At 55.0% G+C, this 16,831-nt stretch overlaps 1 protein-coding gene across 4 annotated transcripts in view; it reads left to right on the top strand.

Annotated features, from left to right (window-relative positions):
- Positions 1–16,831, top strand: part of SLC43A2 (solute carrier family 43 member 2) — a 53,762-nt gene extending 36,931 nt beyond the window's left edge. Inside the window, exons 10-15 of one of the 4 annotated variants that reach the window (XM_009189316.3) lie at positions 3,628–3,639; positions 4,860–4,998; positions 7,787–7,919; positions 12,554–12,627; positions 14,150–14,273; positions 15,446–16,831. In XM_009189316.3, the coding sequence (XP_009187580.1) occupies positions 3,628–3,639; positions 4,860–4,998; positions 7,787–7,919; positions 12,554–12,627; positions 14,150–14,273; positions 15,446–15,607 (644 nt within the window). In that variant the 3' untranslated portion in view covers positions 15,608–16,831. Of the gene's footprint in view, positions 1–3,627; positions 3,640–4,859; positions 4,999–7,786; positions 7,920–12,553; positions 12,628–14,149; positions 14,274–15,384 lie in introns of all 4 variants that reach the window. The other 3 variants (XM_003912059.5, XM_031657242.1, XM_031657243.1) reach the window with 3 other exon arrangements.

Genomic DNA, 16,831 nt, shown 5'->3' with positions numbered 1-16,831 from the left:
GGAAAGGCCGCATCCCAGGCACCGTCTGCCTGTCAGAGCTGTTTCATCACAGCCAGCCCCAACTGTTCCTTCGTGTCCCCATCAGGGTTTCCTGGTCCAGGAGGGAGGGAAGGACCAAAATAGCTGCCTGGGGGTGGGGGGTGGGGGGTGGGGGTGTGTTTTCCAGCGCCTGAGGGGGAGGGTTGCCGTGTGTGTCTGTAAACGAAAACGGAACAGAACCCTCCACCTGAGCGTGGCTGAAAGACGGCAGGTCAAGCCCGAAGTCCTCCCAGAAAGTGGCACGGTGGGTGCGTGGACACCCTGGACGTCGAGGTCAGGACGTGGGGGAGACGTTGGGGCAACGGGCCCACGCTGGGCTCTGCATCCCTCGCCACGAAACGGGGCGGGGCAGAGGCTTCCTTGGAGCCTGTGGTTGGTTGAGGCTCGTCAGCTCCAGCAAACACAGCTGATAACCCACACTCCACTTTTCCAAACAACACAGGTCTTCCGCTGATGAGAGGTTTTGATGCTACAGAGAAAGTCAGGACTTCCCCCCACGGCCTGAGCTGAGTCAGCCTTAGTCATCCCCAGCCTCCCTGGCGTGCAACTTTTCCCCAGGGTTTACTTGTTTTTATCAAGGTGAAGATCCCCTAGGCCTTGTGAAGAAGCAGTTATCAGGTTTTTAGGAGATGAGAAATCCAGCTTTAACAAAAGGAAAAGATAGCAAAGGGAACCAGATAAGGGCCAGTTCTACTGTGAAAATGGGAGTCTCGGCCGGCTGTGGTGGCTCACGCCTGTCATCTTAGCACTTTTGGAGGCTGAGGCAAGTGGATCATGAGGTCAGGAGTTCAAGACCAGGCTGGCCAATATGGTGAAACCCCGTCTCTACTAAAAATACAAAAATTAGCCAGGCGTGGTGGGGGGCATCTGCAATCCCAGCCACTCAGGAGGCTGAGGCAGGAGAATCGCTTGAACCGGGGAGGCGGAGGCTACAGTGAGCCAGTGAGCTGAGATTGCACCATTGCACTCCAGCCTGGGGCTGACAGAGGCGGGCTCCGTCAAAATCACTGTGGAACACACTTTGGGGAACCCTGATCTATCATGTCTTTTTGTTCCTTGTCTTTTTGAGACAGGGTCTCTTCCTGCGTTGCTCCGGCTGGAGGGCAGTGGTGCGAACACTGCAGCCTTGGCCTCTTAGGGCTTCCCAGGTGCGTGCCACCGCGCCCAGCTAATTTTTAAATTTTTTGCAGAGATGGGGTCTTGCTCTAGTGCCCAGGTTGGTCTTGAACTCCTGGGCTCAGGGATCCTCCCCCCTTGCCCCACAAAGTGCTGGGATTACAGGCGAAACCCCCACGCCCGGCCTGATAAACACTCAGCTCTGGAGTGAGTGGAAACCCAGTGCCGAGAGAGCCGGTCCCTGGCCCTCGAAAGGCGCCTCTCCCTGCTGCTGCAGCGTCTTTCACTCAAGCTCGCTGAGAAATCTTTTGCTGCCCAAGGGGAATTTTTCCAACTGCTTCCCATGTTCAAAAAGTCAATTTCGAGAAGTAGAGGAAGTCAGGCCAGGCAGATCGGTCTGTGGCAGATGAAGCACTGGTTTTCCCCATCCTCCTTCTGTGACCTGTTACACCCAACACCCATAGCCCCAGCTGTGGCCGAGAGGCGGCCGCAGAGTCCGAGTCACTTTCCGCATACTCAGGAACTGTGCGGCTCCCCAGGAACGAGTGTGCCGTGCCGCTGAGGGATGGCTCGAACCACCAGAGCCATCACCTCCGTGTATGGCCCCACGACCACCCACAGCAGAGGCTCCCGGCTGCTGGTTCCAAATGGAGACTCCAGGTCTTGCCGCTGAGCGGTGACTCTGCTGCCTCCCAGCGTTTGAGACCTGCCATCAAACAGGAGTGCAGATTCGGGGAAACCCTAACTAGCCAGGGGGCTGCCAGCTGGGAAAAGGCTGCCTTTTCTTTTTTCTTTTTTTTTGATTTAGGGTCTTGCTCTGCCACCCAGGCTGGAGTGCAGTGGTGCCACTGATAGCTCACTGCAGCCTCCGACTCATGGACTCGAGGGATCGTCCCACCTCGGCCTCCTAAGTGTCTGTGTGTGCCACCATGCCTGGCTAATTTTTTTTTTTTTTTTCCATAAAGACGAGGTCTCACTATTTTGCCCAAGCTGATCTCAAACTCCTGGGCTCAAGCAATTGTCCCACCTCAGCCTCCCAAAGTACTGAGATTACAGGTATGAGCCACAAGTGGAGCACAGTGGTGCGATCTCGGCTCACTGCAACCTCCGCCTCCTGGGTTCAAGTGATTCTCCTGCCTCAGCCTCCCAAGTGACTGGGGTTACAGGCGTGCACCACCATGCCCAGCTAATTTTTGTATTTTTAGTAGAGACAGGGTTTCACCATGTTGGTCAGGCTGGTCTCAAAGTCCTGACCTCAAGTGATCCACGTACCTCAGCCTCCTAAAGAGCTGGGATTATAGGCCTGAGCCACCGCGCCCGGCCAAAAATGCAGTCTTGAGATGGGGAAGACGTGGCCTGTGCTGTCCCCAGCAGTGCCCAGGCCCAGCCAAAGTAGGCAGTGCTGCCTCACTCTCCCACCCACCCTCAGAGTGTAGCACTTACTGGGAAGAAGCATTGAGAAACCAGAACTGAGAGGGGAAGACAGTCCAGGGCCAATAGTTCTTGGGGACTGAGGCCTGAAAATGGGCGCAGGGTCCAGAGGCTGTGGCTGGCCAGATGGATTGGGTGCCCCCTGCACCCCTACCCTCTAGTCAGGGGCCACCCATCCTACCCTCCCTTTGTACAGAGTTGACAGGTGACATGTTTTCCTGTTGTTGTCCTTGACTTGATAACAATCTAGGAGTTAAATAGATACGATCATCTGTTTACATCATCATTTATGATAGATACTATCGTCAGATACAACTGAAAAACGAGGCCTAGAATGATGGATTAACTTGTTCAGGGTCAGAACCAGGACTCACATGTGGGTCTTAAGTCACTGGATCAGCCAAGGGCCTCTAGACATTCCACTCAGAGCAGCAGCTCAGGGGCCACCAGGCCTCTGTGGAAGGGGGGCCATGGCCCAAGGAAGGGGAGCAGACCCAGGCATGGTCCCTGCTTCTTGGAGTGGAAGGGAGAGCAGCTCTGGCCATCTGGAGGAGACCCATGGTGTCAGATGCCTTGGCCGGGTGTCTGGGGCAAGTTCTTTGACCTTTCCCTCTCTCTGAGCACAGCAGGAGGTGGCTGTGACACAGCCACTTCCCGCAGGCAGTGTGGTGGCAGGGACCCTGATTGCACCAGGCCTTCCGCACGCCCGCCACTTCCCCGTCACGCTACCTGCCAACGTCACAGGCCTGATTCACCAGCCTACCTGTGACTTGGCACCAGCAGACAGGAGAATGTCAGCAGGGGCCCGGGCTGGGCCCTGTCCCGAGTCCACTCCCAGAGGCCTAGCTGCAGCTCTGCCTCCCCTGAGCACCCTGAGTCATGCTTGGTGGGAAATGCAGTGCGGGAAACGCAGTGTGGGAAATGCAGTGCGTGCTGGGCGTAGAGTGAGCCTCTCTCCTCTCTCCATCGCTCTGTAGCACTGAGATTTCTGCCACTAACCTCTCTTCTTTCTGCTTTTTCACTTTTGCTTTCTTGATGCAGTGATGGCCACGGGTAAGCAGGGGGTGGAGGTGGGTATTGTCAGGGAATCAGGAAATGCTGTGATGTCCCTTCCTAGCCAGTCTCTGTTCAACCCAGAAGCTCCTCGCCTCAAGCTCCAAACATGCCTCCTGGCTAGAGCCACGGGGATAAAGGTGGGGTAATCAACATTCCCCATCTGTTTCCCTGGAAAATCCACCATAATTTTAAGTCTTTGAATATGGAAGCTCTGACGTCAGAGCTCCGTGAGTGGTGCCTTTCTGCAATCTATCTTTCTCTTTCTTTCTTTCTTTCTTTCTCTTTCTTTCTTTCTTTCTTTCTTTCTTTCTTTCTTTCTTTCTTTCTTTCTTTCTTTCTTTCTCTTTCTTCTTTCTTTATTTCTTTCTCCTTCCTTCCTTCCTTCCCTCTTTCCTTCCTTCCTTCCTTCTTTCTTTCTTTCTTTCTTTCTTTCTTTCTTTCTTTCTTTCTTTCTTTCTTTTCTTTTTCTTTCTTTCTCTCTCTCTCTCTCTCTCTTTCTTTCTTTCTTTCTTTCTTTCTCTCTTTCTCCTCTCTCTTTCTCTTCTCTTTCTTTCTTTCTGTTTGAGATGAGTCTTGCTCTGTTGCCCAGGGAGGTGGGTGCAGGAGGCCTTGATCTTGGTTCACTGCAGCCTCCACCTCCCAGGTTCAAAGCCCGATTCTCCTGCACCTCCAGCCTCCTGGTGGCTGGGGTTACAGACTATGCGCCACCATGCCTGGCTAATTTTTGTATTTTAGTAGAGACGGGGTTTCACCATGTTGGCCAGGCTGGTTTTGAACTCCTGACCTCGTGATCCACCTGTCTCGGCCTCCCAAAGTGCTGGGATTACAGGCATGAGCCACCACGCCCGGCCATTCTGGGCTATTTCTAGAGGCAGAAACTGACAGCCCATCACTTAGAAAGCCTCCGTCACAGTAGTTCCCAAGTCATAGCGACTTCTGGGAGCTCTGGGAAGGCCATTGTGACACTCTGGGTTTCATTAGCTGTTTCTTAGAAACAAGCAGGGGATTTGGAGCTGAGAAGAAGGTGACCTACCCCGTGCTCCAGCCTCGACTTCAGAGTTAAGGTCTCCGGGCTCCCTGCAAGACCCACAGTGAAGGGGGTTCTGGGGCAGACCCCGGAAGAGCCTGTGGGTACCAGCCTCTTCCCAGCCGGTGCCCAGTCCCTGCCCCAGGGCTATCTGCCGGGCGTCCCTGTGATGCAGCGCCTTCTTCCGCAGTTGGCCTCTACACCTCCATCTTTGGCGTGCTCCAGCTGCTGTGCCTGCTGACGGCCCCCGTCATTGGCTACATCATGGACTGGAGGCTGAAGGAGTGTGAAGACACTTCCGAGGAACCCGAGGAGAAAGACGCCAACCAGTGCGTAGGCAGGGCCGGTGCCCCGGCTCCCAGCCCGCAGCCCCTGCAGAAAAACCCCAGAACTGCATGTCAGGCACAGGGTGGGCGGGTCAGAGGGAGAGAGGATGCACTCCAGCTCCTCCCCAAGTCCTTCCAGAGACTCACTCATTCAGCTCAGCGTGCGTTTAAACTGCTCCCCTCTTTATGGAAATTCTTTGGAATTCTATGGAAATGCTAAAGTTTGAGGCCAGGTGCGGTGACTCATGCCTGTAATCCCAGCACTTTGAAAGGCTGGGGTAGAAGATCACTTGAGGCCAGGAGTTCGAGACCAGCCTGGGAAACATGGCCAGCCTCCCGTCTCTACACAAAATTTAAAAATTGGCCAGGGATGGTGGTTTATGCCTATAATACCAACACTTTGGAAGGTTGAGGTGAGTGAATTGCTTGAGCCCAGGAGTTAGTGACCAGCCTGGACAACATGGTGAAACCCCGTTTCCACCAAAAAATACAAAAATGAGCCAGGTGTGGTGGTGCGCACCTGTAGTCCCAGCTACTCGGGAGGCTGATGTGAGAGGATCGCCTGAGCCTGGGGAGGTCGAGGCTGCAGTGAGCTGTGATCACACCATTGCACTCCAGCCTGGGCGACAAAGTGAGACGGTGTCTCAAAAAAAAAACTTTAAAAATCAGCTTTAAAACTTTAAAAAAACTTTAAAAATCAAAAAGAAAAAAAAAGCATCAAGTAAGATGGAAGAAAAAGAGACACAGGTGAAAGTGTGCAGACAATGGATAGCAGACCATTTGGCTCCTAAGACTGCCCTCCCTCCACCCCTTGGCAGTGGCTACACCATCTTAAAGCCTCCTAAAGTGCTGGGATTACAGGCCTGAGGCACTGCACCCAGCTCAGATGGTGACTTTCATTCATTCCATTCAACTGAGCAGCCCAGCAGCCCTTTGTTCTCTGCCTGCAAGGTTTATCCCAGTCAGCTTGAGTAGTCAGTTGCTGTAACCATATTATGTGTTAATAGAGTTGTTCATGATTGCGAAGATTAAACAAGGTACTGGAGATCTACTTTATGTAAGGGTTGGGCTCCAAGATCAGAGGATGAGATAAACGCTATTTTCTTTTTTTCTTTCTTTCTTTTTTTTTTTGAGACGGAGTCTCACTCTGTCGCCCAGGCTGGAGTGCAGTGGCAGGATCTTGGCTCACTGTAAGCTCCGCCTTCCGGGTTCACACCATTCTCCTGCCTCAGCCTCCTGCATAGCTGGGACTACAGGCGCCCGCCACCACGCCAGGCTAATTTTTTTTTTAATGTATTTTTTTTTTTTTTTTTTGAGATGGAGTCTTGCTCTGTCGCCCAGGCTGGAGTGCAGTGGCCGGATCTCAGCTCACTGCAAGCTCCGCCTCCCGGGTTTACGCCATTCTCCTGCCTCAGCCTCCCGAGTAGCTGGGACTACAGGCGCCCGCCACCTCGCCTGGCTAGTTTTTTGTATTTTTCAGTAGAGACGAGGTTTCACCGTGTTAGCCAGGATGGTCTCGATCTCCTGACCTTGTGATCTGCCCGCCTCAGCCTCCCAAAGTGCTGGAATTCTGGTGTGAGCCACCGTGCCCGGCCAAATGCTGTTTTCTATGGCTCACCTTAATGTAATCAGCTACGGTTTATTGCATGAGACCCTCTGCTGAGCACTCTATGCACAGTATCTCAGTGAAGCCTCCCAACAGCACGGCGAAGTGGGGGACCAGTGTTATACCCATTTCACAGATGAAGGAGCTGAGACTGGGAGTTGCAGTAGTTTGCCTGGAGCCGCACAGTTAGGACGTGGTGGGCCTGGGACTCCCTGCGCATCTGTGAGCACCTGGGGTCTGTTCTTGGATCATCCGGGGTGTCTGCGTGGGTGTGAGGCTGGGATCGGCAATCACTCATTCACAAGAGATAATTACAGAGGGTGCTTGGCTGGGTGCAGTGGCTCATGCCTGTAATCCCAGCACTTTGGGAGGCCGAGGCGGGCAGATCACAAGGTCAGGAGATCGAGACCATCCTGGCTAACATGGTGAAACCCCATCTCTACTAAAAATGCAAAAATTAGCTGGGCGTGGTGGCGGGCGCCTGTAATCCCAGCTACTCGGGAGGCTGAGGCAGGAGAATTGCTTGAACCCGGGAGGCAGAGGTTCCAGTAAGCTGAGATCGCGCCACTGTACTCCAGCCTGGGTGACGGAGCGAGACTCCATCTCAAAAAAAAAAAAAACAAAGGACAAAACAAAACAAAACAACAACAACAACAAAAACGGAGAGTGCTCTGCTATCTAGGTCAGGTCCTGCAGCCAAGAGGTTATTTGTGTCCACTCTGGTTCCATCTGCTGCCTGCTCGCTTCCCCTCTACCCTCTCCTGTCCCCACAAAGGGAAATCCATTTACTCCCCTATTTGGCTTATATCTGGCTTATTATCAGCGTCTTGCAAGATTTGGGAGAACTTGAAGCCAATGGTGAAGTGGGGCTTTGCCATGTGCCAGCTGAGGCACACGCTGCTACTTCTCTCCGCGTCATCTTAGCCTTCACAGAGCATTGCAGCGTATGGATGGCCATCTTCTCGCACCCGAGACCCCCCTCTGAGATTCACACTCAGCGCTCCATCGAGAAGGGCTGGGGGAGTATCCGTAGTGCTGATCCAGCCCCAACACAGTCCCTAAAATGTGCCTGGTGGCTTCTGAGTCTTGAGCCAGTTCACGTGCTGTCTCTTGAGACCTGACTTCTCAGAAGCACCCGGCTTCCTCCAGGGAGGCCTCCCACCCCTGCACGTTCTGTCTCCACAGAGGCGAGAAGAAAAAGAAGAAGCGGGACCGGCAGATCCAGAAGATCACCAATGCCATGCGGGCCTTCGCCTTCACCAACCTGCTGCTTGTGGGCTTTGGGGTGACCTGCCTCATTCCCAACCTGCCTCTCCAGGTGGGTGTGGGGGTGAGAGAGGCCGGTGGGGAGTGAGAGAGGCTGGTGGGACGTGAGGCAGTAAGAAGGACATGTAAAGGCTCTAAAGTGTGTAATGTTTCATGGAAGCCATCAACAAAGCGGGTGGTGACTTTCTTTTTTTTTTTTGAGACAAGGTCAAACTCTGTCGCTCAGGGTGGAGTGCAGTGGTGCGATCTCAGCTCACTGTAACCTCCGCCTCCTGGCTTCAAGCGATTCTCCTGCCTCAGCCTCCCGAGTAGCTGGGATTACAGGTGTGCACCACTACGTCCAGCTAATTTTTGTATTTTCAGTGGAGACGGGGTGTTGCCATGTTGGCCTGGCTAGTCTTGAACTCCTGACCTCAGGCGATCCACCCGCCTCGGTCTCCCAAAGTTCTGGGATTACAGGCGTGAGACACCACCCAGCTCAGATAGTGACTTTCATTCATTTCATTCAACCGAGCAGCCCAGCGATCCTTTGTCCTCTGCGGAGGGCCTGTTCCCTGCCAGACTCTGTGCTTGCCGCTGGGGTGAGCTGGACACCTGGATTGTCTTCTGCAAAGGGGACTCCTCCCCAGGAAGGCATGTCAATCTTGGTTTGGGGGACATCTTTCTTTCTTTTTTTTTTTTTCTTTTTTGAGACGGAGTCTCCCTCTGTCGCCCAGGCTGGAGTGCAGTGGCCAGATCTCAGCTCACTGCAAGCTCCGCCTCCCGGGTTCACGTCATTCTCCTGCCTCAGCCTCCCGAGTAGCTGGGACTACAGGCGCCCGCCACCTCGCCCGGCTAGTTTTTTGTATTTTTTAGTAGAGATGGGGTTTCACCGTGTTAGCCAGGATGGTCTCGATCTCCTGACCTTGTGATCCGCCCGTCTCGGCCTCCCAAAGTGCTGGGATTACAGGCTTGAGCCACCGCGCCCGGCCCGGGGGACATCTTTCTTAACCATGGACACCACCATCATACCGTTTCCTGGAAGTGTGTGGGGTCACTGTATGGTTACTTGTTTTGTATCAGCTCAAACAGCTGGAATCTGACATCCAAAGAGGTCTGGCCAATCTGTGGTGTTGGTGGGAACATCTGCTCCCCTGTCACCAGAGTCTCATGGGGTTTCTACACTGAACAGAGTGGAGGAAGACCTTGGTGGTGGCTCCGTATCTGGATTCAAAAGCTTCATTCCAGGCAGGGTGCGGTGGCTCATGCCTGTAATCCCGGCACTTTGGTAGACGGAGGCAGGTGGATTGCCTGAGCTCAGGAGTTTGAGACCAGCCTGGGCAACTTGGTGAAACCCTGTCTCTACAAAAAATACAAAAATTAGCCAGGCGTGGTGGCGCACTCCTGTAATCCCAGCAACTTGGGAGGCTGAGGCAGAAGAATCACTTGAACCCGGGAGGCAGAGAGGTTGCAGTGAGCTGAGATCGCGCCATTGGCCTCCAGCCTGGATGACAGAGCAAGACTCTGTCTCAAAAAAAAAAAAAAAAAAAAAAGGCCGGACGTGGTGGCTCAAGCCTGTAATCCCAGCACTTTGGGAGGCCGAGACAGGTGGATCACGAGGTCAGGAGATCAAGACCATCCTGACTAACACGGTGAAACCCCGTCTCTACTAAAAAATACAAAAAACTAGCCGGGCGAGGTGGCGGGCACCTGTAGTCCCAGCTACTTGGGAGGCTGAGGCAGGAGAATGGCATAAACCCGGGAGACGGAGCTTGCAGTGAGCTGAGATCCAGCCACTGCACTCCAGCCCAGGCGACAGAGCGAGACTCCGTCTCAAAAAAAAAAAAAAAACACTTTGGGAGGCCGAAGTGGGCAGATCACGAGGTCAGGAGTTCGAGACCATCCTGGCCAACACAGTGAAACCCCATCTCTACTAAAATTACAAAAATTAGCCGGGCGTGGTAGCACATGCCTGTAATACCAGCTACTCAGGAGGCTGAGGCAGAAGAATTGCTTGAATCCGGGAAGTGGAGCTTGCAGTGAGTCGAGATTGCGCCACGGCACTCCAGCCTGGGCGACAGAGTGAGACTCTTGTCTCAAAAAAAAAAAAAAGAATCTGAATTTCTTTGCTAAACTTTTGAGGCTTCTGAAACCTGATTTTTGACAGAGATTTTGAGGAAGGTGGACCTTGTCACCTGCCTGGCTCCACCCACTGCTCTGTGAAAGTGGTCCAGCAGTAGGTTTTGGCCAAATCCCTAAATATACAAATGGTGGAGGGACGCCAGGGATGCTCTTGCTTCCAGAGAGGGGTAGCCCGAGTCCAGATGGTATCTCGGGTCAAGTCCAGGAGGGAAGTGAGAGTCCCTCCCTTTTTACAGGTGGCCTCGAGGCACGCTGGACACCCAGGTGTGCCCCACCGTGGGAACGGTTGTGTGTACGTGCTGACACTGGGTGTGCAGAGCGCAGTGGGCCGTGCAACATTCGTGCCGGCCCCGGAGGGTGCTGCATCCCTCCGGCCCCTCCCTGGCCTCCTGGGCTGCTTTCTCTGCAAGACTGGCAGACCTTTGCCCTAACCACCTTGTCCAATCAAGGGGCGGTGCTCAGTGGGGACAGTCACCTTTTTGTTTTACGTAGTTCTCGCTGAAAGAAAAGTTGTAAAAAGGCAACAAGGCGTTTGAGGTGGAGAGGCCTGCACAGCGTGTGTGTGTGTGTGTGTGCCCCCACACTGGGCACAGCCCTCTTTCAACACTGCAGAGAGCAGTCCCTGCCCCTCCACCACCCACATTCCTGGGAACAGGTCCTGGCTGCTGAGCGGGATGGCAGGGCTGTGTACAGAAGACAAGGCAACCACAGGGACCTGGTGGCCAAGAGGACGGCTCTTGTGCCGGCCAGGGATCATTAAAAAGTGCCTCTCAGAGCTTGCGAAGCCTGCCAGCAGCAGCCTTCCTGGGCAGGGACCCTCCCACAGACAGCGACGGAACTTTACTAGGGACCAGCCTGGGCAATATGGCGACACCCTGTCTCTACTAAAAATAAAAATTAGCCAGGTGTTGGGACGTGCACCTGTAGTCCCAGCTACTCAGGAGGCTGAGGTGGGAGAATCTCGGCTCGCTCACTGCACCCCGGGAAGTTGAGGCTGCAGTGGACTGAGATTGCACCCGTGCACTCCGGACTCCAGTCTGGGTAACTGGAGTGAGACCTTGTCTCAAAAAAACCAAAAAAATGAGCAGGGTGTGGTGGCACGCGCCTGTAATCCCAACTACTCGGGAGGCTGAGGCAGGAGAATCGTTTGAACCCGGGAGATGGAGGTTACAATGAGCCGAGATCATGCCACTGCACTCCAGCCTGGGTTATAGAGCAAGACTCTATCTCAAAACAAAACCAAATGGTCTGGAACTCCTGGGCTCAAACGATCCTCCCAGGTCTCCCAAAGTGTGGGGATTACAGGCGTGAGTCATCGCACCTGGCCAAGAAGTGATGAGTTTTCAGAGTTTTGGATATTCATTACCTTTATTTTAAAATAATTTATTTATTTAGTCATAAATTTATGTAATTTAATTTTTTTTTTTTTTTTTGGTTTGTTTGTTTGTTTTGAGACAGAGTCTATCTCTGTCGCCCAGGCTGGAGTGCAGTAGCGTGATCTCAGCTCACCACAACTTCCACCTCCTGGGTTCAAGTGATTCTCTTGCCTCAGCCTCCCGAGTAGCTGGGAATACAGGTGTCTGCCACCACACCTGGCTAATTTTTGTATTTTTAGTAGAGATGGGGTTTCACCGTGTTGGCCAGGCTGGTCTTGAACTCCTGACCTTAAATGATCCACCCATCTCGGCCTCCTAAAGTGCTGGGATTACAGGTGTGAGCCACTGCTCTTGGCTTATAATGTAATTTTTATTATTTTTTATTATTATCTGTTTTTTGAGACAGAGTCTCGCTCTGTCACCCAGGCTGGAGTGCAATGCCGTGATCTCAGCTCACTGCAACCTCCACGTCTTGGTTCAAGCAATTCTCCTGCCTCAGCTTCCTAAGTAGCTGAGATTACAGGTGCCTGCCACCACGCCCAGCTAATTTTTTGTATTTTTAGTAGAGACAGTGTTTCGCCATGTTGGCCAGGCTGGTTTCGAACTCCTGACCTCAGGTGATCCACCTCCTCGGCCTTCCAAAGTGCTGGGATTACAGGCATGAGCCACGTTGCCCGGCCTATAATTTAATTTTTAATAATGACTGTGTTAGGCCAGGCGCGGTGTCCCAGGACTTTGGGAGGCTGAGGCAGGCGGATGACAAGGTCATGAGTTTGAGACCAGCTGGGCCAACATGGTGAAACCCCGTCTCTACTTAAAAAATACAAAAATTAGCCAGACGTGGTGGCAGGCGCCTGTAATCCCAGCTACTCGGGAGGCTGAGGCAGGAGAATCGCTTGAACCCAGGAGGCAGAGCTTGCAATGAGCCAAGATCACATCACTGCACTTCAGCCTGGGTGACAGAGCAAGACTTCTTCTCAAAACAAAACAAAACAAACAAAAAATGACTGTGTTAACGACTGGCTTTTGCAAAATTTCTGAAAATTCACGATTGGCTCTGGAGGGTGGGTTGATCCAGCTCCAAGCTGACACTGCCCCTGGGGTGAGGGCCCCCCAGGAATTGGAGGGTGGGGGCTGAGGTGAGTGTCCCTTAAGGCCTTCTGCTCACAGCCTCCTTTCCCTCCCCCAGATCCTCTCCTTCATCCTGCACACAATCGTGCGAGGCTTCATCCACTCCGCTGTCGGGGGCCTGTACGCCGCCGTGTAAGTCCTGGAAGCTGCAGGTGGCCTGGTGGGCGAGGGTGTGGGAATGGCCGGGGGAGGTTGCTGGTGGGACTGAGACTCTGAGGCAGGGTCAGCCTGTCCCAGAAGGGCTCATCTTCCTGCATCAGGGGACAGGTAACCAGGGTTTCTGCTGGGTGTGTCGGGGAAAGGCCATACTTCGTGGGAGGCGGGTCAGTGGGCAGACAGTTGGGTGCCCACAAGCCTTGGCATTCAACACGAAGTCAGTTCCCCCAGCCAGGGTCAGGCACCTGTGCAGCTCATTATGGCCTCAGGGGCCACTACAGTTGAGTCCTGGGGCTGGCCCTGGCTGCTCACTGGGATGGACGGGTAGGTTCTAGCTGCCTGAAACTAAATGCTGAAGTTCAAATGGCCCTCATCACGGGCAGCAACAGGGGTCATTGAGTCCAGAATGCACCAGATGGGCTCCATCCAGAGCCTCAGTGCGCCCAGTTCCGGCCATAGCTTTCTCCAGCCCTGGTTAAAATGAAACCTGTATCTTTTTCCAAGAAGCCCCAGAAACATAAGGAACCACAGTGGTTCCTCCTTCTCTGGCTCAGGCCTTGACCCCAAAACTGAAACTCAAACACCACCATCCACAGTCTCTGACGTGGGTCCAGCTCATTCCTTGCTGGGATTCCTTTCCCACCTCTGCACCAGCAGAGCCTGACGTGTGCTAAGATTTAGCCCGGAACTCTCTCCCGATTCCCGTAACAGCCCCTGGGGCCATCCCAGCTCCGCTTGCCCTCCACCTGCCCCTCCCCAGGCCTGGAGGAAGCTGTGGCTGCCCTGGCAGGGTCTGAGGGAGGGGGCAGGATCTGTGGTGCTGAGTTTCCGTGATTACTCAATGCTCCTCTGGACGAGGGCACTGAGGAGCCAAGCCCAGCCTCCACGCTCCTCTCTGGGCCTGTTTCCCAAACCGCAGGTCCCTGCTGGCACCACGCTTTCCACTCAGCTCAGCCAGACACCCAGAGGCCCCAGGCACAGCTCAGTGGGGTGGGAGCTCCCCAGAGTCTGGGGCCTGGGGCTGGTCCCAAAGAGAAACACTGCAGAACTGCCCAGCAGGGCCGGGTGCGGTGGCTCATGCCTGTAATCCCAGCACTTTGAGAGGCCAAGGCAGGCAGATCATGAGGTCAGGAGTTCGAGACTAGCCTGGCCAACATAGTGAAACCCTGTCTCTACTAAAAATACAAAAAATTAGCTGGGTGTGGTGGCAGGCGCCTGTAATCCTAGCTACTAGGGAGGCTGAGGCAGGAGAATTGTTTGAACCAGGGAGGTGGAGCTTGCAGTGAGCCGAGATCACACCACTGCCCTCCAGCCTCAGCGTCAATGCAAGACTCCATCTCAAAAAAAAGAAAAAAAAGAACTGCCCAGCAGGAAGGAATCCAAGGGCTGGCACCCCACCCTTCTCTGGCACCAACGGTGCAGCCCGGGGTCACCAGACACCTGGGGCCAAGCAGAGCCCAGGAGGGAGGATGGCTGTGAGCTGTTGCTTGCCCGGCAGGTACCCCTCTACCCAGTTCGGCAGCCTCACGGGACTGCAGTCTCTGATCAGCGCGCTCTTCGCCCTCCTGCAGCAGCCGCTGTTTCTGGCCATGATGGGTCCCCTCCAGGGAGACCCTCTGTGGGTAAGAGGGGTCAGGGGATGATGGGTCATGGGTACCTGCCCCCTTCTGCTAACTGTGAGCTGCAAGGTACCACTTGGGGGGGGCTTCAGGGCCCTGAGGACAGGCGATTTGGGAGCGTTGGTTAGGATCAGTTAAGAGTCCCTTTGTGAATGGCAGCCAGGCAGGAGAAGGAATGTGTCCTCTCTGGACCTGATTTGAGGGTAAACAGAACAGAGTTCCTGGGCCGGGCACGGTGGCTCACACCTGTAATCTCAGCACTTTGAGAGGCCGAGGTGGGAGGATCACTTGAGGTCAGGAGTTCAAGACCAGCCCGGCCAACATGGTGAAACCAGGTCTCTACTAAAAATACAAAAATTAGCCAGGTGTGGTGGCAGATGCCTGCAATCCCATCTACTCGAGAGGCTAAGACAGGAGAATCACTTGAACCCAGGAGGCGGAGATTGCAGTGAGCCGAGATTGCGCCACTGCACTCCAGCCAGGATGATGACAGAGCGAGACTTTGTCTCAAAACAACAACAACAGGCCGGGCGCGGTGGCTCAAGCCTGTAATCCCAGCACTTTGGGAGGCCGAGACGGGCGGATCACGAGGTCAGGAGATCGAGACCATCCTGGCTAACACAGTGAAACCCCGTCTCTACTAAAAATACAAAAAATTAGCCGGGCGTGGTGGCGGCGCCTGTAGTCCCAGCTACTCGGGAGGCTGAGGCAGGAGAATGGCGTGAACCCGGGAGGCGGAGCTTGCAGTGAGCCGAGATCGCGCCACTGCACTCCAGCCTGGGTGACAGAGCGAGACTCCGCCTCAAAAAAAAAAAAAAACAAACAAACAAAACAACAACAACAACAACAACAAAAAACCCAACCAAAAAAACAGAGTTCCTGTTCCTGCCCCACCCCTACGAGGGCCAGGATTCCTCACCAGGTACCAGGAACTTGTTCCAAGCCCAAAGGTTCAGATCAGCCCGTGTTCCCTGGGGGCCCAGGCCCCGAGGACGGCCATGTGGCCTGTGAAGAGCTGGGCACTGGGACGCTGGAATACAGAATGACGGGCCCTGGGATCTCGTGGGCCTTCCTGTTTCGTTCCCGCTCCACCCCGTGACTTCCCCTTTCCCAGACCCGGAGGAGGGTGGGTCTGCAGCCTCAGCCCTGTGATGCCGGCCTCCCTGCCTCCCCAGGTGAACGTGGGGCTGCTCGTCCTCAGCCTGCTGGGCTTCTGCCTCCCGCTCTACCTGATCTGCTACCGGCGGCAGCTGGAGCGGCAGCTGCAGCAGAGGCAGGAGGACGACAAACTCTTCCTCAAGATCAATGGCTCGTCCAACCAGGAGGCCTTCGTGTAGTGGCTGCCGCCTTGGAACTGCGGTCTCCTGCCTGTGCTTCAGTGACTGACCCCTGTCCTGCCCCTCCAGAGTACCCCATGCACCCCCAGGACCCTCGCCATCTCCGTGCTGGAGTTCACGCTCCCTCCCGGGGCCCTGCCTCGGAGCTCTGTGGTGGAAGGACGGGAGAGGGCCCAGGACACGCGAGTTTTCTGATGCCGAACGCAGGGGCTGCCCTGACTTTGCTCTGCCGCCCCCTCCAGGGACCCGGGGCCTGGGGTCTCTGTGGTGCCTGCAGGAGGAGCCAGGGACACCCGGCAGGCAGGCGCTCTCCCGCCAGTGTCTGGATTCTGCCTCTTGCCAAAGCAGAGGGGGCTGCCATCCACTGCCTGCCACCTGCCCCTCGGCTGCATGCCACGGCCACACCTGCCTGAGGACAAAGGCTTGCACTGTCTCGCCCGCGCCTGGCTCCTCACCCCCTCCCCGGCCAGTCTGAGGCTGCCTGAGGAAGGAAGGACCCGCTTCCTGTTGTTGGTGCTAACTCCTTTGTAATTCCAGCCCCCCGTCGCCTGTCCAGGGCCTGTCCACCCCTTGGAGGCCGGTGGAGAAGCCCCACCTAGCTTACACCCCGGGGAGCGTTTAGTGGGCTGGGTGGACAAGGGTCGCCAGTGGCCCCTTGCCTCCTCCCCCAGGGCCTACGCTGGGGACACGTTTCCACTGCCACCCTCGTTCCTGTCTGCCACCTGAAGGGAATTTGAGGACCGCCGCCAGGGCACCCCCTACATACACACAGCTGCTTTTGTGGGGGTGGACGCAAGGCTGTGGCCAGCAGACACGGAGGTGCAGGTCAGGGTGGGGATGTGGGTGGGTCCAAGGGGTGTATGGGGTCGGGGTGGGCTCTAGGAGTTAGCCCTCATCCCCACTGACCAGGCGGGAGCCGCCAGGCCTGCAGGCTGGGCCAGCGTCCAGGAGCCATCCTGGTGCAGGGCCAGGAGCTTGTCCAAGGCCACAGGCCCACAGCACCCCCTGCCGGCAGGCTGCGCGGGGCCCTGGAGCTGATGCAGGGGGGAGGCCTGTCCGCCTGGCCCACCAACCCACCCACCTTGACTGCCCCCAGAAGTGTGTCTTGAGACCTCCTGGGCGTGCTTAGAGGGGTGAGTTGATGTTTGGATTTTTAGTTATTTTCTCTTCAGTTTTATCAGACTTCTTTTTTATAAAGCAATAAATCCATTTTCCTCCTGGTAA

This window comes from Papio anubis, chromosome 17 (genome assembly GCF_008728515.1).
Source record: "Papio anubis isolate 15944 chromosome 17, Panubis1.0, whole genome shotgun sequence".
In the NCBI taxonomy this organism is placed as follows: domain Eukaryota; kingdom Metazoa; phylum Chordata; class Mammalia; order Primates; family Cercopithecidae; genus Papio; species Papio anubis.
Note: the sequence above shows the minus strand (reverse complement) of the source record. Positions and strands in the feature narration are given on the sequence as shown.